Source organism: Pseudophryne corroboree, chromosome 4 (genome assembly GCF_028390025.1).
Source record: "Pseudophryne corroboree isolate aPseCor3 chromosome 4, aPseCor3.hap2, whole genome shotgun sequence".
Classification (NCBI taxonomy): Eukaryota; Metazoa; Chordata; class Amphibia; order Anura; family Myobatrachidae; genus Pseudophryne; species Pseudophryne corroboree.
Genome location: NC_086447.1, coordinates 198495605 through 198521807, shown reverse-complemented (window position 1 = coordinate 198521807; position 26203 = coordinate 198495605). Strand labels below are relative to the sequence as shown.

The following is a 26203-nucleotide window of genomic DNA, read 5'->3' as shown; positions in this document are numbered from 1 at the left end:
ATATGTTTTAATCACTCCTCCCCTCCCGAATGCTATGCATGGTCTGGATGTAGCCCAGAAGCAGTAGCTGTCACTGGTTGCCACCTCTCCGCACGTCAAGGTGCACCTTTGGCTTGCTTCTCCTGCGGATCGGAGGCATGCTTCTTCAAGTGCAGTCTATCAAGGTTCACTGATTCAAAACCCATGTATTTTGGAGTGTGCCTCCCATATGCTTCATAAGTGATCTCCATAGTCTTCAAATAAATAAAACAACCCACGTGCTTCTGAGATAGGACATTTGATGTATACTGTACGCATTTCTTTGATACAGCATAATTAAATAACAACATAAGATACATATTTTGAATGTTAAAATAAAAATAAATGACTGCCATCTAAATCTATATATTCTACGTGTACTTTCATTATAATTACATTAACACATTTCCCTACTGTAGCAGTGATTACACCACATTTACACTAATAATTGTATAAAATATGTTAGTTTTATCTTCACTGAAGCATACTGATAAATACAGAGCTTCATGATACCATCATGGAAAACTAAGGGAAGCATATCATTGCAGTAGAAGGAGCATGTCTGCTCTACGTAACTAATAAATATATCAATCTTTTTTTTTCTTCCAGATAAAATACAATTTACCTTCTTGGTGTGACAGGGTGCTGTGGAAATCCTACCCACAGATGCATGTTTTATGTCAGTCTTATGGTGAGTGCTCCAGTTCCCTTTATTTCTTTGGGTATGGGTTGTTGGGTCGACTCAACTTACTGTAAGTCGACAGTCATTGGGTCGACATGCATTGGGTCGACAGGTCAAAAGGTCGACATAGGTTTTTGGACTTTTATAGGTGTTGTTTTCTTCGTAAAGTGACGGGGAACCCAAATTAGTGCACTGTGTCCCCTCGCATGGCTCGCGGGTGCCTCGATCCGCTACCACTGCGCTCGGCACAGGTTACCGTTCCCAATTGTAGTCCACGTGGATCGTCAAGTATGAAAAAGATCAAAAAATGCAAAAAAATTAAAACGTGAAAAACTCATGTCGACCTTTTGACCTGTCAACCTAGTACATGTCGACCTAATGACCATGTCAACCTATTGACCATTTCGACCTAATGCATGTCAACCTTCAGTGGTCGACCTAATGACTGTCGACCTAACGACCATATCCCATTTATTTCATATTAATGCCTGTACTGTACATCAGGGACGTGCAGTCAGGGGAGGCAGGGGAGGCAGTGCCTCCCCTGTCATTAATGATTAAAATAATACACAGAAGATACTTATGACACATATTCTGTGTCATAAGTATCTGCTGTAGCGTTTACATTATTTTAATCATTTCCACCTTTTAAAAATTGGCTTTGTGTGTTTCAGAGGTACCGCTCTCGGTGCCTCCAGCTAACAATGTGAAGGATTCGGAAGTGGGGGCCGGGGCCGAGCATCGGGCAGTAAAAGCCCATTAAAAAATTCCCCATAAGCTGCACTTACTGGAAGTGCCGCTTTGACACGCCCCTGTCACAAAGGTATATCTGATTGGCCAGTGGCAGCGCCCCCACCCCCGTCATCAAAGATATATATATATTTTTTTAATTTGCATATGCAGCCGCCCCCCAAGCCCGTCACTCAGCAGTCCTCTGAACGGACGCAGCGCAGTGTTGTATCAAGGGGTGGGGGGGGTGCAGGTGGTATCTCCTGGCCCCCCTGTCTAAGGGGCCCATGATCGGAGCTGCAGTGCAGGGATGATTACAGGACCCACGGTCAGCACTCCCAGCAGTGGCGCTACAGAGGAGAGAGAGCTGCTGCTGCTGCAGGCTGAACCAGCGGGCGGCTGCGGCTTTTCAAGTTCCTCTCCTCGGGTGGCGCCGCAACAGCGCTGTGTAGCCGGCACTGGGGGGATGAGACTTCATGACGTCTCATCCCCTGAGAAGGCAACGAGGATCAAAGCACACCTGTGGGAGTCAGGACTCTGGAGCTGGACTTTGAAAAGTGCACTGAGGTCAGTCAGAAGGGAGGGAGGGGAGCAGAAAGGGGGGGGGGTTGTCAAACTGGGAGTATCATTACATATATTTGATGAGGTGGCAGTGAAAGGTTAATTAAATATGTAAACGGTGGGAGTGAGAGGAGTTACTAAATATTTATTGGGTGGGAGGATCATTAAATATATAAGGGGTGGGGTTGAGGGGGGGCACTAAATATATAAGGGGAGAGGGAGTATATATACACATTGACTCGCCAAACATATCCAGCATCCTGGTGGGTGCCCTCCAATGCAGGGGTTAAAGAAAGAGATCTGGCGTCACTCATGGTCACAGTATAAATAATGATAAGGCGGCCGGTTACAGGTTACATATGTATACTTCTCAACGTTTCAATTTTATTTTATGAAAAAATATTCAGCTGACGTCATGCTCACTGCGAATAGGCGCCATTCTGACATCAGTGGGAGTCTGGGTCAGCAGTAAGCATAACTGCACATGGGGCTTGGTCAGGGCCGGTTCCGGGGCTTCTGGCGCCCCGGGCGGCATTAGGGGGTGTGGCTTCATACAGGGGGCGTGGTCAGTTACGCCCCCTGTACTATTGTAGGATGTGCGGTGCGCGATGACGTCATCGCGCACCGCACAGCAAAGGTCCTCTCCACGAAGGTAAACTAGACGCTAAGCGTCTAGTTCCCTTCGTAGAGAGGACCTTTGCTGTGCGGTGCGCGATGACGTCAACGCGCACCGCACATCATTATAGTGAAGATCCTCTCCAGGAAGGGAAACTAGACGCGTAGCGTCTAGTTTCCCTTCACAGCGGGCAGCCCATGAAGGGAAACTAGATGCGTAGCGTCTAGTTTCCCTTCACAGCGGACAGCGGGCCGCGGCAGCGGGGGGCACCACAGCAGCAGCGGATCTTGCCATGGTGCGGCGCCCTCCGGATGGCGCCGGCGCCCTCCGGACGGTGCCGGCGCCCTCCGAAAGGCGGCGCCCCGGGCAAAAGTCCTGCTTGCCCGTGGCAAGATCCGCTACTGGGCTTGGTGAAGAGTATTTCAGGCAAGCCACAGTTATCTTATTTTAATCTTGACTAATTTTTTTTTTTATAAAATTGAAACATTGAGAAGTTTATACACTGACCACGAGTGCTGCCAGATCACATTTTGTTTTTACATATTTACACATATATATATATATATATATATATATATATATATATATGACTTGCACAGGAGGCAGAGGCCCAGCGGGCACATCCAGAGGCATGATGCTGACATGAGGTACATGGCCCCCTGCATAGGCGTGCGCAGCTAATTTTATTAGGGGGTGCACTGCTGAAAGGGGGGTGTCTAGCACCGCCTTTTTGGGCGTGTCCAGCACCGCCCAGGGACATGTCTAACACTATTTTACATTCTCTCAGTAATCAAATGGCGTAATCTAATGTATCCCTAGTTCCTAATAATACAAGTAGATACATACACCCCAGAGAAATAAAATTAAACATAATGGTGCGACCAGTAGCCACTACTGACTGTCCGCTACGGCATAATCCTGAGTCCTAGCTGCCGCTGCACCCTATCGCTGCTTACACTTCCCCAACCTATCTCTGACCTAGTGGTGGAACTAGAAAGTGGTGGGCCTTGGTGCAAAATTCACATTATGCCACATGGTATGAGACGAAATTCATATTACGCCACACGGTATTAGCCAAAATGTACATTAAGCCACACAGAATGAGATTAAATTTACATTACGCTACACAGTATGAGCCAAAATTCACATTACGCCACATGGTATAAGCCAAAATTCACATTACGCCACATAATATAAGCCAAAATTCACGTTACGCCACACAGTATGAGCCAAAATTCACATTATGCCACATGGTATAAGCCAAAAGTCACATTACGCCACACAGTATGAGGCAAAATTTACATTACGCCACATTATGCCCCGGCCTTAATAGACCCCATAATACCTCCCAAACACATTATATAGTGTACCCTAAACACATATGCCACACAGTGCCTCCCCCCCACTCATTATGTGACACATAGTGCCTCTCCAAATACATTATATACTATAAATTATACATTACTTGTTGTGGGTGCGCTCGCAGCTGAGCGCTCCTCGCCGCCCGCCACTCCATGCATAGACCACTACTGCCGTCCTTTCTCGCTCCTTCACCCCCTCCTTCCCTGCAGTCCTGTTCACATGTGGGTTCCAGTAGCTGGTACAGCTGACAAATGCACCCTCTACTGCCCCTGCAGCGGTTTGTCTCTTCCCCTATCGCCAAGCCTGCTGACCGGGCGTAGCGGGCAGGAGAAGAGAGGGATGTGGCGGTTGGAGGGCTGGCACGGGTGTAGAGGGGGGGCCAGGCAGGTGTAGAGAGCGAGGGTGGGTGGGCATAGCGGACAGGCGGATGGTCGTAGAGAGCGGGCAATCTGTGCTAGCGGGCGTAGAGTGTGGGTGGGCATACACAGTCAGGAATAAAACTGCAAGCTTGGCAAAGACTCAGTTACAGGTGTGTGTAAGAGGGGTGCCGGACATTAGGGGGTGCCTGTGCGCACCAGGCACCCCCCATGCGCACGCCTATGGCCCCCTGTCTGAGGTGCCCCAGGCCCCCTGAAGGCTTAATCCAGCCTTACGGCAGCTATCTCCTCTCCTCTCTTGCTCCGGCTCCAGCAGCCTGCGGTGCACTCACCGGCCAGCGCAGGCCGCGCAGCCCTCTAGAAGTGGAACAGCTGGAGGACGAGCAGCCCCACCACAGAGAGCAGATTTGTTAATTCCTATCTCTGCTATCGGCATGAGCCGCGTCTGGCTGTGATTTCTGGGGGAGATATGCGGGTACTTTATTTTGACATGGGCTAAGCTCACCCATACTGTATTGGGGACCCAAGGCTGTACTGCGTATGTTGTGTGCTGTATGCAATACTGCTGACAGAGTGGGACAGTAAAAATGTACTCTCCCTAATATCACCCTATCCTAGTCACCCTCTACTGTCAACCAAAGCTCGGAGGTGGTAGCGGGCATCGTCGGGAATTGACGAACATTTTGGCTGCAGTGCCTCACCAGCCACTGACCTCACCACACGCCACTGCTGTACATATATTTATTGCTGTATGGCGCCATCTATATGCTAGAAGCTGCTAAGCACACAAGTATCCTTGGCATCTGACAAGCACCTAAAGCAGAAGTATTTATGTTCTCAGGATTTCTGTCTGTGGGTCAATTACTGACCCAGCAAAATAGATTGACTCTCCTGTGCATGATTAAAAAAAATCCAGAAAACATGACCCCCCAAACAGGAATGGAGTTAGAAACAAGTGACTTTGCAGAGCCTTGATATTAATATTAAGTTTAGCAGCATTAAAGAAAACAAATTTCATTGCAGTAAATTGGTGTACAAAAGCTGATTTTCCACTTGGGTGCTATTATGCGACTATTTTTACATAATTGTGCAAGACTACACAAATTTGCCCAGCTTTTGGGCATGTGTAAAAGAGATGTCCCCAGAAAGAAGGTGTGGGTGCCATGTACCCGGAGACCAGCACAAGCACAGTAGACTGGCTAATAGCCAGATTCTATGCGCTGACAGAAAGCAGGGGGCCTGCACAGAGCCTGCACACAGGCCTTCTCCTCTCTTAAACTGCGCCTGAGGTGGGTATTTATAAAAGCTTGGAGTGTGGTAAAGTATTAACTAATCGGCTTCTGCCATTTTACAGGCTGTGCTTGAAAAATAACAGGAGCTGATTGGTTGGTACTTTATTTTTTCTCCAAGCTTTGCTAAATCTTCCCCAGAGTGAGGATTATCCCATCAAACATTATGATGGTAAAATATATGTTTCTCTGACGTCCTAAGTGGATGCTGGGGACTCCGTCAGGACCATGGGGATTAGCGGCTCCGCAGGAGACAGGGCACAAAACTAAAGCTTTAGGATCAGGTGGTGTGTACTGGTTCCTCCCCCTATGACCCTCCTCCAAGCCTCAGTTAGGTTTTTGTGCCCGTCCGAGCAGGGTGCAATCTAGGTGGCTCTCTTAAGGAGCTGCTTAGAAAAAGTTTTTTTTTTTTTTTTTTTTTTTTTTTTTTTTACCCCAAGTCACATCTCAGCAGAAAAAGACATAGTCTTTTCAGCCTCAGTCCTTTCGTCCCCATAATATCTGCCCAGGGATAGAGGTAAGGGAAGAAGACTGCAGCAGGCAGCCCATTCCCAGGAACAGAAGCCTTCCACCGCTTCTGCCAAGTCCTCAGCATGACGCTGGGGCCGTACAAACAGGTGCGGTGGGGGGTCGTCTCAAGAGTTTCAGCACGCAGTGGGCTCACTCGCAAGTGGACCCCTGGATCCTACAAGTAGTATCCCAGGGGTACAGATTGGAAATTCGAGACGTCTCCCCCTCGCAGGTTCCTGAAGTTTGCTTTACCAACGTCTACCTCCGACAGGGAGGCAGTATTGGAAACAATTCACAAGCTGTATTCCCAGCAGGTGATAATCAAAGTACCCCTCCTACAACAAGTAAAGGGGTATTATTCCACACTATATTGTGGTACTGAAGCCAGACGGCTAGGTGAGACCTATTCTAAATGGAGTCACTCAGAGCAGTGATAGCGAACCAGGAAGAAGGGGACTATATGGTGTCCCTGGACATCAAGGATGCTTACCTCCATGTCCAAATTTGCCCTTCTCACAAAGGGTACCTCAGGTTCGTGGTACAAAACTGTCACTATCAGTTTCAGACGCTGCCGTTTGGATTGTCCACGGCACCCCGGGTCTTTACCAAGGTAATGGCCGAAATGATGATTCTTCTTCAAAGAAAAGGCGTCTTAATTATCCCTTACTTGGACGATCTCCTGATAAGGGCAAGGTCCAGAGAACAGTTGGAGGTCTGAGTAGCACTATCTCAAGTAGTTCTACGACAGCACGGGTGGATTCTAAATATTCCAAAATCGCAGCTGTCTCCGACGACACGTCTGCTGTCCCTAGGGATGATTCTGGACACAGTCCAGAAAAAGGTGTTTCTCCCGGAGGAGAAAGCCAGGGAGTTATCCGAGCTAGTCAGGAACCTCCTAAAACCAGGAAAAGTGTCAGTGCATCATTGCACAAGGGTCCTGGGAAAAATGGTGGCTTCTTACGAAGCGATTCCATTCGGCAGATTTCACGCAAGAACTTTTCAGTGGGATCTGCTGGACAAATGGTCCGGATCGCATCTTCAGATGCATCAGCGGATAACCCTGTCTCCAAGGACAAGGGTGTCTCTTCTGTGGTGGCTGCAGAGTGCTCATCTACTAAAGGGCCACAGTTATGCATTCAGGACTGGGTCCTGGTGACCACGGATTCCAGCTTGAAAGGCTGGGGAGCTGTCACACAGGGAAAAAATTTCCAGGGAGTGTGATCAAGTCTGGGGACTTCTCTCCGCATAAATATACTGGAGCTAAGAGCAATTTACAATGCTCTAAGATTAGCAAGACCTCTGCTTCAAGGTCAGCCGGTATTGATCCAGTGGGACAACATCACGGCAGTCGCCCACGTAAACAGACAGGGCGGCACAAGAAGCAGGAGGACAATGGCAGAAACTGCAAGGATTCTTCGCTGGGCGGAAAATCATGTGATAGCACTGTCAGCAGTTTTTCATTCCGGGAGTGGACAACTGGGAAGCAGACTTCCTCAGCACGACCTCCACCCGGGAGAGTGGGAACTTCATCGAGAAGTTGTTTTTTTTTCCACATGATTGTGCACCGTTGGGAAAGACCAAAGGTGGACATGATGGCGTCCCGCCTGAACAAAAAACTGGACAGGTATTGCGCCAGGTCAAGAGACCCTCAGGCAATAGCTGTGGACGTTCTGGTAACACCATGGGTGTACCAGTCGGTGTATGTGTTCCCTCCTCTGCTTCTCATACCAAAGGTACTGAGAATTATAAGACGTAGAGGAGTAAGAACTATACTCGTGGCTCCGGATGGGCCAAGAAGGACTTGGTACCCGGAACTTCAAGAGATGCTCACAGAGGACTCAGGGCCTCTGCCGATAAGAAGGGACTTGCTTCAGCAAGTACCATGTCTGTTCCAAGACTTACCGCGGCTGCGTTTGACGGCATGGCGGTTGAACGCCGGATCCTAAGGGAAAAAGGCATTCCGGAAGAGGTCATTCCTACCCTGGTCAAAGCCAGGAAGGAGGTGACCGCACAACATTATCACCACATGTGGCGAAAATATGTTGCGTGGTGTGAGGCCAGGAAGGCCCCACGAAGAAATTTCAACTCGGTCGATTCCTGCATTTCCTGCAAACAGGAGTGTCTATGGGCCTCAAATTGGGGTCCATTAAGGTTCAAATTTCGGCCCTGTCGATTTTCTTCCAGAAAGAATTGGCTTCAGTTCCTGAAGTCCAGAAATTTGAAAAGGGAGTACTGCATATACAACCCCCTTTTGTGCCTCCAGTGGCACTGTGGGATCTCAACGTAGTCCTGGGATTCCTCAAATCACGTTGGTTTAAACCGCTCAAATCTGTGGATTTGAAATATCTCACATGGAAAGTGACCATGATGTTGGCCCTGGCCTCGGCCAGGCGAGTGTCAGAATTGGCGGCTTTGTCTCACAAAAGCCCATATCTGATTGTCCATTCGGACAGGGCAGAGCTGCGGACTCGTCCCCAGTTTCTCCCTAAGGTGGTGTCAGCGTTTCATCTGAACCAGCTTATTGTGGTACCTGCGGCTACTAGAGACTTGGAGGACTCCAAGTTGCTAGATGTTGTCAGGGCCCTGAAAATATAGATTTCCAGGACGGCTGGAGTCAGGAAAACTGACTTGCTGTTATCCTGTATGCACCCAAAAAACTGGGTGCTCTTGCTTCTAAGCAGACGATTGCTAGTTGAATGTGTAGTACAATTCAGCTTGCACATTCTGTGGCAGGACTGCCACAGCCAAAATATATAAATGCCCATTCCACAAGGAAGGTGGGCTCATCTTGGGCGACTGCCCGAGGGGTCTCGGCTTTACAACTTTGCCGAGCTGCTACTTGGTCAGGGGCACACCCTGGCTGAGGAGGACCTGGAGTTCTCTCACTCGGTGCTGCAGAGTCATCCGCACTCTCCCGCCCGTTTGGGAGCTTTGGTATAATCCCCATGGTCCTGACGGAGTCCCCAGCATCCACTTAGGACGTCAGAGAAAATAAGATTTTACTTACCGATAAATCTATTTCTCGTAGTCCGTAGTGGATGCTGGGCGCCCATCCCAAGTGCGGATTGTCTGCAATACTTGTACATAGTTATTGTTACAAAAAAATCGGGTTGTTATTGTTGTGAGCCGTCTGTTCAGAGGCTCCTACGTTTGTCATACTGTTAACTGGGTTTAGATCACAAGTTATACGGTGTGATTGGTGTGGCTGGTATGAGTCTTACCCGGGATTCAATATCCTTCCTTATTGTGTACGCTCGTCCGGGCACAGTATCCTAACTGAGGCTTGGAGGAGGGTCATAGGGGGAGGAGCCAGTACACACCACCTGATCCTAAAGCTTTAGTTTTGTGCCCTGTCTCCTGCGGAGCCGCTAATCCCCATGGTCCTGACGGAGTCCCCAGCATCCACTACGGACTACGAGAAATAGATTTATCGGTAAGTAAAATCTTATTTTGTCTATGGGGTATATGCAATTGTGGTCGAATTCCCGAAATTGTCGAATTTCGGGTCATTTTCGACCAAAAAAAAAAATTCCCCTATGCAATCCAGTGCTTTCCGACCAAAAAACGGACTTTCAAAATTCGACTTTTTGAAATTCGAATTTTTGCAAATTCGACTTTTCTGCAATGATACAAGTGCTGCAATTCGACCAAAGCATATTCAATTCAAGTTTTGAAATTCGACAGCAGTGCTTTTAGACAGCAAATTCGTCATTTTCAATCCGCCACACTTTGGAGGGTGAAAACAAATAAAAAAATTTTAAACATGTTTTTTTTGGTGTTTTTTTTTTGGGAATAGCAGATCTATTTATATTAGAAGGGATTAGGTACTTTTTTTTTTTTTGGGAGGCACAAATATTATTTATATATTTTTTAAAATATTATTTTTTTTATTTTTTTTATTTTTTATGCTGGAAGGGTAAAATCATAAAAAAAAATGGCGTGGGGTCCCCCCTCCAAAGCATAACCAGCCTCGGGCTCATTGAGCTGGTCCTGGTTCTAAAAATGCGGGGAAAAAATTGACAGGGGATCCCCCGTATTTTTAAAACCAGCACCGGGCTCTGCGCCTGGTGCTGGTGCCAAAAATACGGGGGACAAAAAGAGTAGGGGTCCCCCGTATTTTTAACACCAGCATCGGGCTCCACTAGCTGGACAGATAATGCCACAGCCGGGGGTCACTTTTATGCCGTGCCCTGCGGCCGTGGCATCAAATATCCAACTAGTCACCCCTGGCCGGGGTACCCTGGGGGAGTGGGGACCCCTTCAATCAAGGGGTCCCCCCCCCCAGCCACCCAAGGGCCAGGGGTGAAGCCCGAGGCTGTCCCCCCCCCATCCAATGGGCTGCGGATGGGGGGGCTGATAGCCTTTGTGATAATAAAAAGATACTGTTTTTTCCAATAGTACTACAAGTCCCAGCAAGCCTCCCCCGCAAGCTGGTACTTGGAGAACCACAAGTACCAGCATGCGGGAGAAAAACGGGCCCGCTGGTACCTGTAGTACTACTGGGAAAAAAATACCCAAATAAAAACAGGACACACACACCGTCGACAGTAAAACTTTATTTCATACGTCGACACACACATACTTACCTATGTTCACACGCCGACATCGGTCCTCTTCTCCATGTAGAATCCACGGATACCTGTAAAGAAAAGTTCAAAATACTCACCTCAACCATGGTCCAGAGATAAATCCACGGACTTGGCAAAATAAGAAAACGCAAATACCCGCACCAAAAACGGACTGAAAGGGGTCCCATGCTGACACATGGGACACCTTTCCACGAATGAGACCTGTCAGTGACAGCTGTCACTGACAGGTCTCTAAGCCAATCAGGAAGCGCAACTTCGTTGCGCTCACCTGATTGGCTGAGCGCTGTCTGCACTGTGACAGCGCATCGCACAGCTCCCTCCATTATATTCAATGGTGGGAACTTAGCGGCTAGCGGTGAGGTCACCCGCCGGTCAGCGGCTGACCGGCGGGTGACCCCACCGCTACCCGCAAAGTTCCCACCATTGAAAGTAATGGAGCGGCTTTGCGATGCGCTGTCACAGTACAGACAGCGGACAGCCAATCAGGTGAGCGCCACGGAAGTAGCGCTTCCTGATTGGCTGAAGGGACGTCAGTGACAGGAGTCACGTGATGTCCCGGCATTCGGGAGAAAGGGGTCTGATGTGAAAACATTGGACCCCTTTCTAGTCCGGTATGGATCGGTGTTCGGTTTGTTTTTTTTGCCAAGAACGTGGATTTACCTCTGGACGTGGATGTACCTCTGGACGCTGGAAGGTGAGTATAATTTTTTCACAGGTACCCTCGGATCGTCGGCGACCGTGGCAGTCGGCGTGTCAACATAGGTAAGTATGTGTGTGTCGGCAGTATGTAATAAAGTTGTACAAGTCACGGTGTCTGTGTCCTGTTTTTATTTGGGTATTTTTTTTCCAGTAGTACTACAGGTACCAGCGGGCCCGTTTTTCTCCCGCATGCTGGTACTTGTGGTTCTCCAAGTACCAGCTTGCGGGGGAGGCTTGCTGGGACTTGTAGTACTAATGGAAAAAACAATATCTTTTTATTATCACAAAGGCTATCAGCCCCCCCATCCGCAGCCCATTGGATGGGGGGGGACAGCCTCGGGCTTCACCCCTGGCCCTTGGGTGGCTGGGGGGGGGGGACCCCTTGATTGAAGGGGTCCCCACTCCCCCAGGGTACCGCGGCCAGGGGTGACTAGTTGGATATTTGATGCCACGGCCGCAGGGCACGGCATAAAAGTGACCCCCGGCTGTGGCATTATCTGTCCAGCTAGTGGAGCCCGATGCTGGTGTTAAAAATACGGGGGACCCCTACTCTTTTTGTCCCCCGTATTTTTGGCACCAGCATCAGGCGCAGAGCCCGGTGCTGGTTTTAAAAATACGGGGGATCCCTGGCCAATTTTTCCCCTGCATTTTTAGAACCAGGACCAGCTCAAAGAGCCCGAGGCTGGTTATGCTTTGGAGGGGGGACCCCACGCCATTTTTTTCCCGGGTTTTTCACGTTTTTTTCCCGTTTTTTAAAATCGCGGCAAAATCCGCCAAATCGGCCGATTTTCGCCCGCGATTCTGGCGAATCCGTTTTTCATTGAATATGGTGAATCCCGGCAGGCACCTGCCGGGATTCACCTGGCGAATTTGGTCGAATTAAAAAACGGCGATAATTGCCGCGAATTCGACCGCAATTGCATATACCTATATATTTCCAGACTTAACTAGTAAGCTGGTATTCCCAATAACTTTTGCTCTTCTTTTCATTTTTCTCATACCAGGATGTACAGAAGACATAACTACCAGCGATCACTCGCCTGTATTTGCCACATTCCAAGTTGGCGTAACGTCTCAGTTTGTTTCCAAAAACAGTAAGACTTATATATGTCATCAATAGAAACATGTACTATAGTGTCAGGGAAAACAAACTGCCATACTCTGCTTTCATTATCATCCTTTATACTGCATGCATATGGACACATCTTTGAAAGAAATTTTAACCTTGAAACTAAGGGGTCTATTTACTAAGCCTTGGATGGAGATAAAGTCGCTGGAGATAAAGTGCCAGCAAGTCGGCTTCTAACTGCTATGCCGGTTGGCTGATACTTTATCTCCAGCAACTTTATCTCCATCCAAGGCTTAGTAAATAGACCCCCTAAGTGATAGTGATAAAGTGCAAAACATGGGAATTTATTGTAAACCAGGATCTTTTGGATAGAAAAAAAAAGATGTAATGATTTCCACTTTTTAATAAATTTTGAGTATCTACCCAATGATTTTAAAGTATAAGAAATAAAATAAAATGTGCACAACAAGAGGATAGTGCTGTCTTTCTGGATATGGATTAAATGAATAGCTATCAGTTGTAGGTGTAACACAATAATCAGACATACGTACATTATAGACCTGGATGTAATGCCACCAGAGTTCGGCCGCCGTGCAGGATGCCAGCTGAAAGCGGAGGGTTTTTTAAAGGGGTAATCACTTACAAGGCAAAACCATGCCTTGTAAGTCATTACCCTTTTAAAAAAAAATGTCCCTATTCGGTTGCCATCCCGCACGGCTGCCGAACTCTGTATTACATCCCGCCCCATGAATGAAAATAAAATATGACTGAATAGGAGGGTATGAGAGAAAAAAAGAGAAATGAAATAAGTTACCAGTACATAAACTAAATTCTCAACCTAATGTCAGTCTCCTGCAAATAATATATTGTTGGTAACCAAGATTACAGTAGCTTTCATTCATTATTTCTTCCTCAGATCCTGGTGATTCAGAGGTGCCAGGACATATTGAGCTGCTGAACTGTAAGGCTAAGCTACACACCAAGAGCCACACCAAGTTCTACATAGAATTCCATTCTTCCTGTTTAGAAAGTAAGTATTTCACTTTTGTGTCGACAGGCTCAAAATGTCAACATGACATTGTTCAACACAGAAATGCTTTTTTTTTTTTAGTTTTGTTGGTGTCATTATGTTTGTTTCATCATATGAGACCACAATCAGTGGAAACATGTACCTTCCTGGGCTCGCTTCACCCTCCACGCTTCGGGAAAGTTGTCTCGCTCTGCTACCGCTGCACTCACAATAGGTTACTATTCCCAATTGTAGTCCATGTGGATAGTAAATCAAGCAAAACTTGGGAAAACATGTAAACCCCCCCCCAAAAAAAAAAAAAGTGTGTTGACCATTGTCATGTCAACCTTTCATCTGTCGACCTTTTGTACCTGTCGACATAATGCATTTCAAACATATGCATATCAACTTATTAACTCTCAACCTATCATCTGGATACCTCACTTTGGGGTCTTTTTACTAAGCCCCGAATGGAGATAAAGTGGCCGGAGATAAATTACCAGCCAATCACCTCCTTAACTGTCATTTTTCAAACCCAGCCTGTGGCATGGCAGCTAGGAGCTGATTGGCTGGTACTTTATCTATGGCCACTTTATCTCCATCCAAGGCTTAGTAAATAGACCCCTTTGTCCTTTAACAGAGAAGCTCTCCATCCTTTCAGTGCTTTCTACAAAGGCTATTGTTTTATTGCTTTATAAAACTGCTGTGAGGAGGCCCCTTTCACTTTAATGTTTTTGCAGACATCTAAACCTACGCTGTCACTGCCCCCAACTGGAGAGTACATGCTCTACATTCCCTACTGTTGCTGGGTATTGGTACTCTGCTGTCAGTTACGCAGCGTAACATTTCCATGGTATAGAGCTCTACTGTTCCCTGGTTTAAAGTGAGTCCGAAAGATCAGCTCCACAAAGAGCCCATTAAAATGAAAGTGAAAATGGTATATAACTATTTAGGCAGGGGACAGGGAATAGGATAGAGTGACGAATGCTAAACATACAAAATATAAGACATGGAAAACACAATAAAGCATCACAACTAATTCTTTGCCTTTTTTTTTTACTGTTATTTATTAAATTCTATAAAAAAAATTGTTAAAATGTTTAAAATAAGATTTTACTCACCGGTAAATCTATTTCTCGTAGTCCGTAGTGGATGCTGGGAACTCCGTAAGGACCATGGGGAATAGACGGGCTCCGCAGGAGACTGGGCACTCTAAAAGAAAGATTAGGTACTATCTGGTGTGCACTGGCTCCTCCCTCTATGCCCCTCCTCCAGACCTCAGTTAGGGAAACTGTGCCCGGAAGAGCTGACACAATAAGGAAGGATTTTGAATCCCGGGTAAGACTCATACCAGCCACACCAATCACACCGTATAACTCGTGATACTATACCCAGTTAACAGTATGAAATATAACTGAGCCTCTCAACAGATGGCTCAACAATAACCCTTTAGTTAGGCAATAACTATATACAAGTATTGCAGACAATCCGCACTTGGGATGGGCGCCCAGCATCCACTACGGACTACGAGAAATAGATTTACCGGTGAGTAAAATCTTATTTTCTCTGACGTCCTAGTGGATGCTGGGAACTCCGTAAGGACCATGGGGATTATACCAAAGCTCCCAAACGGGCGGGAGAGTGCGGATGACTCTGCAGCACCGAATGAGAGAACTCAAGGTCCTCCTCAGCCAGGGTATCAAATTTGTAGAATTTAGCAAACGTGTTTGCCCCTGACCAAGTTGCAGCTCGGCAAAGTTGTAAAGCCGAGACCCCTCGGGCAGCCGCCCAAGATGAGCCCACTTTCCTCGTGGAATGGGCTGTTACTGATTTAGGATGCGGCAATCCAGCCGCAGAATCCTCCAGCTGAATTGTGCTACAAATTCAGCGAGCAATAGTCTGCTTAGAAGCAGGAGCACCTATTTTGTTGGGTGCCTACAGGATAAAAAACGAGTCAGTTTTCCTGACTCCAGCCGTCCTGGAAATATAAATTTTTAAGGCCCTGACTACGTCCAGTAACTTGGAATCTTCCAAGTCCCTAGTAGCCGCAGGCACTACAATAGGTTGGTTCAAGTGAAAAGCTGATACCACCTTAGGGAGAAACTGGGGACGAGTCCTCAATTCTGCCCTATCCATATGGAAAATCAGATAAGGGCTTTTACATGACAAAGCCGCCAATTCTGACACACGCCTGGCCGAAGCCAAGGCCAATAACATGACCACTTTCCACGTGAGATATTTCAAATCCACAGTTTTAAGTGGCTCAAACCAATGTGATTTTAAGAAACTCAACACCACGTTGAGATCCCAAGGTGCCACAGAAGGCACAAAAAAGGGGCTGAATATGTAGCACTCCCTTTACAAATGTCTGAACTCCAGGCAGTGAAGCCAGTTCTTTCTGGAAGAAAATCGACAGAGCCGAAATCTGGACCTTAATGGAACCCAAATTTAGGCCCATAGTCACTCCTGACTGTAGGAAGTGCAGAAAACGACCCAGCTGAAATTCCTCTGTTGGGGCCTTCCTGGCCTCACACCACGCAACATATTTTCGCCAAATACGGTGATAATGGTTTGCGGTTACTTCTTTCCTGGCTTTTATCAGCGTAGGAATGACTTCCTCCGGAATGCCCTTTTGCTTTAGGATCCGGAATTCAACCGCCATGCCGTCCAACGCAGCCGCAGTAAGTCTTGGAACAGACAGGGCCCCTGCTGTAGCAGATCCTGTCTGAGCGGTAGAGGCCATGGGTCCTCTGATATTATTTCTTGAAGTTCTGGGTACCAAGCTCTTCTTGGCCCATCCGGAACTACGAGTATCGTTCTTACTCCTCGTTTTCTTATTATTCTCAGTTCCTTTGGTATGAGAGGCAGAGGAGGGAATACATAAACCGACTGGTACACCCACGGTGTCACTAGAGCGTCCACAGCTATTGCCTGAGGGTCCCTTGACCTGGCGCAATATCTAGTTTTTTGTTTAGGCGGGACACCATCATGTCCACCTGTGGCCTTTCCCAACGGTTTACCAGCAGTTGGAAGACTTCTGGATGAAGTCCCCACTCTCCCGGGTGTCGGTCGTGTCTGCTGAGGAAGTCTGCTTCCCAGTTGTCCACTCCCGGAATGAACACTGCTGACAGTGCTAAGACGTGATTTTCCGCCCATCGGAGAATCCTTGTGGCTTCTGCCATCGCCATCCTGCTTCTTGTGCCGCCCTGTCGGTTTACATGGGCGACTGCCGTGATGTTGTCTGATTGGATCAGTACTGGCTGGTTTTGAAGCAGAGGCCTTGCCAGACTTAGGGCATTGTAAATGGCCCTCAGTTCCAGAATATTTATGTGTAGGGACGACTCCTGACTTGACCAAAGTCCTTGGAAATTTCTTCCCTGTGTGACTGCCCCCCAGCCTCGAAGGCTGGCATCCGTGGTTACCAGGACCCAGTCCTGTATGCCGAATCTGCGGCCCTCTTGAAGATGAGCACTCTGCAGCCACCACAGTAGAGATACCCTGGTCCTTGGAGACAGGGTTATCAGCCGATGCATCTGAAGATGCGATTCCGACCACTTGTCCAAGAGGTCCCACTGAATGGTTCTTGCATGGAACCTGCCGAATGGAATTTTGCATCGTAAGAAGCTACCATTTTTCCCAGGACTCGTGTGCAGTGATGCACCGATACCTGTTTTGGTTTCAGGAGGTCTCTGACTAGAGATGACAGCTCCTTGGCTTTCTCCTGCGGGAGAAACACTTTTTTCTGTTCTGTGTCCAGAACCATCCCCAGGAACAGCAGGCGTGTGGTAGGAACCAGCTGTGACTTTGGAATGTATAGAATCCATCCGTGCTGTTGTAGCACTTCCCGAGATAGTGCTACTCCGACCAACAACTGCTCCATGGACCTCGCCTTTATAAGGAGATCGTCCAAGTACGGGATAATTAAAAACGCCCTTTTTTCGAAGGAGTATCATCATTTCTGCCATTACCTTGGTAAAGACCCTCGGTGCCGTGGACAGTCCAAACGGCAGTGTTTGGAATTAGTAATGGCAATCCTGTACCACAAATCTGAGGTACTCCTGGTGAGGATGGTAAATGGGGACATGTAGGTAAGCATCCTTGATGTCCAGGGATACCATGTAATCCCCCTCCTCCAGGCTTGCAATAACCGCCCTGAGCGATTCCATCTTGAACTTGAATTTTTTTATGTATGTGTTCAAGGACTTCAAATTTAAAATGGGTCTCACCGAACCGTCCGGTTTCTGTACCACAAACAGTGTGGAATAGTAACCCCGTCCTTGTTGAAGTAGGGGCACCTTGACTATCACCTGCTGGGAATACAGCTTGTGAATTGCCTCTAGCACAGCCTCCCTGCCTGAGGGAGTTGTCGGCAAGGCAGATTTGAGGAAACGGCGGGGGGGAGACGCCTCGAATTCCAGCCTGTACCCCTGAGATACTACTTGAAGGATCCAGGGATCCACCTGTGAGTGAGCCCACTGATCGCTGAAATTTTTGAGGCGGCCCCCCACCGTACCTGGCTACGCCTGTGGAGCCCCCGCGTCATGCGGTGGACTCAGAGGAAGCGGGGGAAGAATTTTTATTCTGGGAACTGGCTGACTGGTGCAGCTTTTTCCCTCTTCCCTCGTCTCTGTGCAGAAAGGAAGCGCCTTTGACCCGCTTGCTTTTCTGAAGCCGAAAGGACTGTACCTGATAATACAGTGCTTTCTTAGGCTGTGAGGAAACCTGAGGTAAAAAAATTTCTTCCCAGCTGTTGCTGTGGATACGAGGTCCCAGAGACCATCGCCAAACAATTCCTCACCCTTATAAGGCTCTATGTGCCTTTTAAAGTCAGCATCACCTGTCCAGTGTCGGGTCTCTAATACCCTCCTGACAGAATGGACATTGCATTAATTCTGGATGCCAGCCAGCAAAATATCCCTCTGTGCATCCCTCATATATAAGACGACATCTTATGTTCGCAAAATAGTATCCCTGTTTGACAGGGTTACAGACCACGCTGCAGCAGCACTATCTGCAGGTCTCAGTCTAGTACCTGAGTGTGTAAATACAGACTTCAGGATAGCCTCCTGCTTTTTATCAGCAGGTACCTTCAAAGTGGCCGTATCCTAAGACGGCAGTGCCACCTTTTTTGACAAACGTGTGAGCGCCTTATCCACCCTAGGGGATATCTCCCAGCGTAACTTATCCTCTGGCGGGAAAAGGTACGCCATCAGTAACTTTTTAGGAATTACCAGTTTCTTATCGGGGGAACCCACGCTTTTTCACACTTCATTCACTCATTTGATGGGGGAACAAAACACTGCCTGCTTTTTCTCCCCAAATATAAAACCCTTTTTTAGTGGTACTTGGGTTAATGTCAGAATGTGTAACACATTTTTTATTGCCGGGATCATGTAACGGATGTTCCTAGTGGATTGTGTATATGTCTCAACCTCGTCGACACCGGAGTCAGACTCCGTGTCGACATCTGTGTCTGCCATCTGAGGGAGCGGGCGTTTTTGAGCCCCTGATGGCCTTTGAGACGCCTGGGCAGGCGCGGGCTGAGAAGCCGGCTGTCCAATAGCTGTTACGTCATCCAGCCTTTTATGTAAGGAGTTGACACTGTCGGTTAATACCTTCCACCTATCCATCCACTCTGGTGTCGGCCCACAGGGGGCGACATCCCATTTATCGGCATCTGCTCCGCCTCCACATAAGCCTCCTCATCAAACATGTCGACACAGCCGTACCGACACACCGCACACACACAGGGAATGCTCTGACTGAGGACAGGACCCCACACAGCCCTTTGGGGAGACAGAGAGAGAGTATGCCAGCACACACCAGAGTGCTATATAATGTAGGGATAAACACTATCACTGAGTGAATTTTCCCCAATAGCTGCTTGTATAAACAATATTGCGCCTAAATTTAGTGCCCCCCCCTCTCTTTTTAACCCTTTGAGCCTGAAAACTACAGGGGAGAGCCTGGGGAGCTGTCTTCCAGCTACACTGTGAAGAGAAAATGGCGCCAGTGTGCCGAGGGAGATAGCTCCGCCCCTTTTTCGCGGACTTTTCTCCCGCTTTTTTATGGATTCTGGCAGGGGTAATTATCACATATATAGCCTCTGGGGCTATATATTGTGATTATTTTGCCAGCCAAGGTGTTTTTATTGCTGCTCAGGGCGCCCCCCCCCCAGCGCCCTGCACCCTCAGTGACCGGAGTGTGAAGTGTGTATGAGGAGCAATGGCGCACAGCTGCAGTGCTGTGCGCTACCTTGGTGAAGACTGAAGTCTTCTGCCGCCGATTTTCCGGACCATCTTCATGCTTCTGGCTCTGTAAGGGGGACGGCGGCGCGGCTCCGGGAACGAACACCAAGGACGGGTCCTGCGGTCGATCCCTCTGGAGCTAATGGTGTCCAGTAGCCTAAGAAGCCCAAGCTAGCTGCAAGCAGGTAGGTTCGCTTCTTCTCCCCTTAGTCCCTCGTTGCAGTGAGCCTGTTGCCAGCAGGTCTCACTGTAAAATAAAAAACCTAACATATACTTTCTTTCTAGGAGCTCAGGAGAGCCCCTAGTGTGCATCCAGCTCGGCCGGGCACAGAAATCTAACTGAGGTCTGGAGGAGGGGCATAGAGGGAGGAGCCAGTGCACACCAGATAGTACCTAATCTTTCTTTTAGAGTGCCCAGTCTCCTGCGGAGCCCGTCTATTCCCCATGGTCCTTACGGAGTTCCCAGCATCCACTAGGACGTCAGAGAAATATAGTTGTTTTGTAACTTAAGTATGGACAAGCAATCCAGTATATTTGTTTTCTACCTTCCTTATGTCTTCTTGTTTCATAAGCTAAAGTATTATGACACTGACAGTTATAGCAAATACAAGTGAAAGTGCGCTACGACACACTCATATGAAAAAATATACAAATTTAATGTCAGATAAAGTATACATTCTATAATAAAATGATATACATATGTATCTAAAATGTTGCACTAACTCACAAAAAGAAAAAAAGCCGGGTCACATTAATGACCTTAAAAAGATACTAATGCCAGTGATAGTATTGGAAAATAATAAGACACATGTTATATAAATTCCAATATTTGCAATGAAGAGGGAGAATAATTGATCCTTCAAAAGTTTGTATAAATGTTTAGGGAACTGCAGGTCCCATTAATATTGGACCAAATGAGCGGAGAAGCTGTAGAAGATTACCAGATGTTCTGGCTATTTGTGTTGCTCCCAGGTCTGATATGCAGTGGGGGTGGCCGTCCACAGGGCTCCTCCTCGCTGCTACTCCCTGCCAGGGCACTATGAATCCCAATAGGACCAATGGCCGTTGTCAGTGAGCTCCAGGAGCTCACCAAGAAAAGTTCTTTGTGGCTTAGTAATGAGTAGTATATAGCATAGTGAAGGTTCACTGACGCGTTTCGCCTCTGCATGAGAGTCTTTATCAAAGATTAGGACCCAAGTCAACGGCTGTACTTAATAGGTGGTGGAGATAATTTCCTGTGGTTAATTAGTTCACACTTGTCCATCACAGGTGTATTATCACGGTAATAGTTATTTGCTTAGAACAGGCTCCAGTAAATAAAGTCAAATTCTTTGTGCATCTATATAATCAAAGTAAGTATTTAAGTGTGTCTTGACATCTTGTTTAAATTATCAGTTATCTGATACATGATACATGAAATAAAATCATGTATGTCTCCTTTAGTTTTGTTTTATATTTTAGATGACGTGCATTTATGTAATATGTAGGTAGCTGCTGATGTAATATACCTAAAGGAGAAGTATATAGAATTGAATTGTTTGATCCCACGATATATTACAATGCAAACAGCCTATCTACCTAGTGGTTCTTTCCATACTGAACCTGACTAAGCACTAATCTCATATTTGCCTGACAGATACAGTGAAGAGCGCAGAGTCAGAGGACCAGGAGGGAGACAATGGTATTTTAGTTGTGAAGTTTGGAATTCTACCAAAGGTGATTTATGTCAATGGAAAACTAATTTCTCACTGCCATCTATCTTTGTCAATTGTGTCAAGTACCTGTGACTACTTTCTATGTAATCTCAAGCAACATGTTCAAAGCAAGTAAGATATCCTACGATCAACAATCACAAATATTTCTATCAATTATTTTTTTTTACTATTATTATATAATGTGATGACACATTATCAACTTAAAAAAAATTAAGCCATTCTGTCTACTCCCATGAATTATAGATCTGACAATAAGTCTTTAATTTTTCCAAAAATGTAGTCATTAAAATAAAAGGAAAAATGAAGACATAACTAATGTACATCTTTTATGCTTAAAATACACATTTCCGTACATCGCGCATGCACAAACAAGCTTTACTCTTCCATACATATGCAGATTCCACTGATTTTCATTTACAAATGCTTACGATTGAAGGTGGTACTGGGTAGGGAGGGAATATGGAACCGTAACACGAGTACAGTATTTATTTATTCATTATTAACAGTTTCTTATATAGCGCAGCAAATTCCGTTGCGCTTTACAATTTGAAATAACAATAACAAACTGGGTGATAACAGTCATAGAGGTAGGAAGGCCCTGCTCGCAAGCTTACAATCTATAGGGAAATAGCACCTTTCCTTGTGTACATATGCCTATCTATTGCATAGAATGAGAAGACATGTGAGGATATGTGTGGACTGTACAGAGTGGATGCAATTTGATAGGAAGGTTTATGAAAGTTATGTGGGCGGTTCTGGAATTTGATACACTTGCCTAAAGAGGTGAGTTTTCAGGGAACGCTTGAAGGTTTGGAGACTAGAGGAGAGTCTTATTGTGCGTGGTAGGGCATTCCACAGAGTGGGTGCAGCCCGATGAAAGTCCTGCAGTCGTGAGTGGGAGCGAGTAATGAGTGTGGATGAGAGACGCAGGTCTTGTGAAGAGCGAAGCGGTCGGGTTGAGAGATATTTTGTGATAAGCGAAGTGATGTACGTTGGTGTAGTTTGGTTAATGGCCTTGTGTGTGAGTAAAAGTATTTTATATTGAATGCGGTAGAGTACAGATAACCAATGGAGGGACTGACAGAGTGGATCTGCAGACGATGAACGCCTAGCGAGGAAGATAAGCCTCGCCGCTGCATTCAGAATGGATTGTAGTGGTGAGAGTCTCGTTTTGGGAAGACCAGTTAGGAGACTATTGCAATAATCAATGTGGGAGATAATGAGAGTGTGGATTAGAGTTTTAGCAGTGTCTTGTGTAAGGTCGTATTTTGGATATGTTTTTTAGATGCATGTAACATGATCTTGAGACAGATTGAATGTGGGGAACAAAGGGCAGATCAGAGTCAAGGATGACACATAGGCAGCGAGCTTGTGGGGTAGGGTAGATAGTCGAGTTTTCAACAGTGATAGAGATATCAGGTTGGTACCTACTATTGGCCGGTGGAAATATAATTAACTCTGTCGTTGAAATATTCAGTTTGAGGTGGCGAGATGTCATCCAGGATGAAATGGCAGAAAGGCATTCAGTGACACGGTCCAGTACAGATAGGGACAAGTCAGGGGAGGATAGGTAGATTTGAGTATCATCTGCGTACAGATGATACTGAAAACCAAAAGAGCTGATTAGTTTACCAAGAGATGAGGTATAGATAGAGAAAAGCAGAGGACCCAAGACTGAGCCTTGCGGTACTCCAACTGAAAGAGGTAGCGAAGAGGAGGTAGATTCAGAGAAGCGAACACTGAAGGAGCGATTAGATAGGTACGATAGGAACCAAGAAAGGGCTGTGTCTTTAAGACCTAGGGATTGTAGTGTCTGTATGAGAAGAGAGTGGTCTACAGTGTCAAATGCAGCAGATAGATCTAGAAGAATAAGTAGTGAGTAGTGGCCTTTAGACTTCGTAGTGACCAAATCATTAACCACTTTAGTCAGTGCTGTCTCTGTGGAATGTTGAGAATGGAAGCCTGACTGAAGTGGGTCCAACAAAGTGTATGAGTTAAGAAAGTGTGTGAGTCGAGTGTAGGCAAGTCTCTCAAGTAGCTTAGAGAGACAAGGGAGCCTAGAGATAGGGCGGTAGTTTGAGAGAGCATTAGGGTCAGAATTTAGTCTTTTTTAAATGGGAGTAATCACTGCGTGCTTGAAGAGTGAAGGAAAAATACCAGTAGAGAGAGAGAGATTACAGATGTTAGTTAAGGTAGGGATGAGCACCAGAGACAGAGCTTTACTTATTTGTGAGGGTAAAGGATCAAGAGGAGAGGTAGTAGAGAAGCAGGATGAGAAGAGTGATGATACTTCATCTTCATTTGTGGGATCAAATGAAGAAAGAGTGCCAGAGGGTTCAGGTAAAGAATGGAGCAGGTCACTGGCTGCCGAAGAGCATACCATTTCATCTCGGATCTTATCAATCTTCTCCTTGAAGTATGAAGCAAGTTCCTGTGCCTTGATAATGGCGGGTGGGGTAGGTGCGGGAGGATTCAGAAGTGATTTAAATGTATTAAAGAGTCGTTTGGGGTTAGAGGCTTGAGCAGAGATAAGAGTTTGGAAATATGTTTGTTTGGCAGTGTCCAGGGCATTTTTATAAGAATGGTAGACAGTCTTATATGTGAGGAAGTCACTTGAAATACGAGATTTATGCCACTGACGTTCAAGTTTTCGTGTGAGTTTTTGTAGTTGTCTTGTTAATTTGGAGTGCCATGGTTGACATCTAGGCCTACGTGGAGTGTGATGGGTAGCTGGAGCCACTTCATCAAGGGCTAGTTCTAGAGTCTCATTAAGGTGTGATACAGCCATCTCAGGAGAGGTGAATGCAGAAATAGGTGAAAGCAGTTGTTGGAGTGAAGTGGAAAGTTCTTGAAGATGAAGATACAGTAGAACATGCTCACGCAAATGCCACTTATTGTAATTGTTTATCATAATGATTTTGACTATAATGGGGCCCACACACGGTGCTATTTGTGCTAGGTGAAGATTTGAGCTATACAATGTCTGCTATGCGATTTGGACTAAGTGGGGTATGCTATTTGAACTACATCCGATTTTGAATACACTACAATGTACTATGTGTGCTGTAGTACAAAAATACCTGCCTGCACATACTATTTTGCCTTGAGATATGGACTAGACGGGAGCGCGCATCGCATAGCAAGTGACACCACACACTGTGCTATTTGAACTAGATTAAATGCTATTTGAACTAAAAAGATTAAATAACATGCGATAATTGTACCGTGTGTGGGCCCCCTAAGTATTCTTAGTAGTCAGTGGTGATTTCCTTTTCAAACTCTCACTTGTGGACAGACAAGTACAGTATGGCTGATGGTCACACATACAGAGTCAGACTCTTTAATATGTCATTTAAAGACAGAAGGGGGGGAGAGGAGAGGGTTTTACAGTGCAGCAGAGCTCAAAGGGGGTTCCAAAGCTTCTCTGCTCACTATATAATATGCCATGTTACTATGGCTGCCATGATAGTCACATGACACTGTGGGAACTTAGTAGAATTATAAATCATTAATAGCAGCCTGAATAAAAAAAACAAGTAAAAATGGTTATTGCCTAACTTCTATTTATAGCCTGCCACAATCATTTATTCTAAACAAACATTCATATTTTCTTTCATGGGATTGCTACTTTAACCCTTTATATTTTATTTTCCCTTAGTATTTTTTTGTTATAGGACTTTTCCTAGTTTCTGTGATGGCATTAATATCTGTTAATATCATTTAGTACATTTCCATTATTAACTTTCTTTTTATTTTATTGCCTCACAGAACTCTCCTCTCTGATGTTATAGTCCTTTCACAATACCATATTGCAGAGTATAGCCACTTAAAAGTGTTATTGGGGGCAGTGTCTAACACCGTCAGGGAAGGCCAGATTCGAAGGGCACTAAAAATATGCCAGAGAGCAAATAGCTTGCATAGACAATGCCCAAATATCCTCATAGCCTGTACATAATATATATATAAAATCTATACATCCTTCTGTCCTCGGCAGAATTAAGCACATCAATTTTTTGAGGTTGGTGACCTTTAGTCAACAGTGGAATCAGGGGCGCTTTAAGAGAGGAGGAGGCCCGTGTGCTGCATCCTCTGTTCAGGCTCCCTCCTCTCTTCCGGGAGTGCTGTAGAGTGTGAGCACTAGAGGGAATGCGCAGATCTCCGGGAAAATGGTGCGGTGGCCATTTTTCCAGTGATTTCTCTACTGCGCATGTGCAGAACTCCTTGAAACTGGCCGCTGCGCCATTTTCACAGGGTTTTAACAGCGTCTGAGAGTGCGGTGGGGGCCCCCCTGGACTCAGTGGCCCGTGTGCACCGCACACACTGCACCTATTATAAATATGCCAGTGAGTAGAATGGAGATTATTTCTGTTCTGCTACAGACTCCCTATTTAATACATAATTGAAAGATGAAAATAAAATTAACAATTCATTAATATTCTTGCAATTATTAGTTACATAATTGTGTCACTCAAAAGGAAAACCTATACAAATACTGTAGAGATGTTTTGTTGACTGTCTGCTTGTAGACTATGTGTTTCTGTCTACATTTCAGCATGTACTTCCTCTGCGTCCTTATTAGGCATAAAGGCTGTGTACCCACTGGTGTTAGATTTCTGCATTTAAATATACATTAAAAATGCATTTAAATGAAAGTGAAAATGACTCTACTTCGGGGCCTATTTATTAACCCTCAGTCGGGCGCAGCTGGCCTGACAGGCGCCGCAAAGCTG

The 26203-nt window shown here is 46.1% G+C and overlaps 1 protein-coding gene across 3 annotated transcripts in view; it reads left to right on the top strand.

The window, feature by feature from the left end:
- INPP5D (inositol polyphosphate-5-phosphatase D) overlaps positions 1-26203 on the top strand; it is a 298231-nt gene that overhangs the window by 217974 nt on the left and 54054 nt on the right. For all 3 annotated transcript variants that reach the window (XM_063915724.1, XM_063915723.1, XM_063915725.1), the window contains 4 exons: positions 628-709; positions 12437-12526; positions 13418-13531; positions 21395-21474. In XM_063915724.1, coding sequence (XP_063771794.1) covers positions 628-709; positions 12437-12526; positions 13418-13531; positions 21395-21474 — 366 coding nt within the window. The remainder of the gene's footprint in view (positions 1-627; positions 710-12436; positions 12527-13417; positions 13532-21394; positions 21475-26203) is intronic.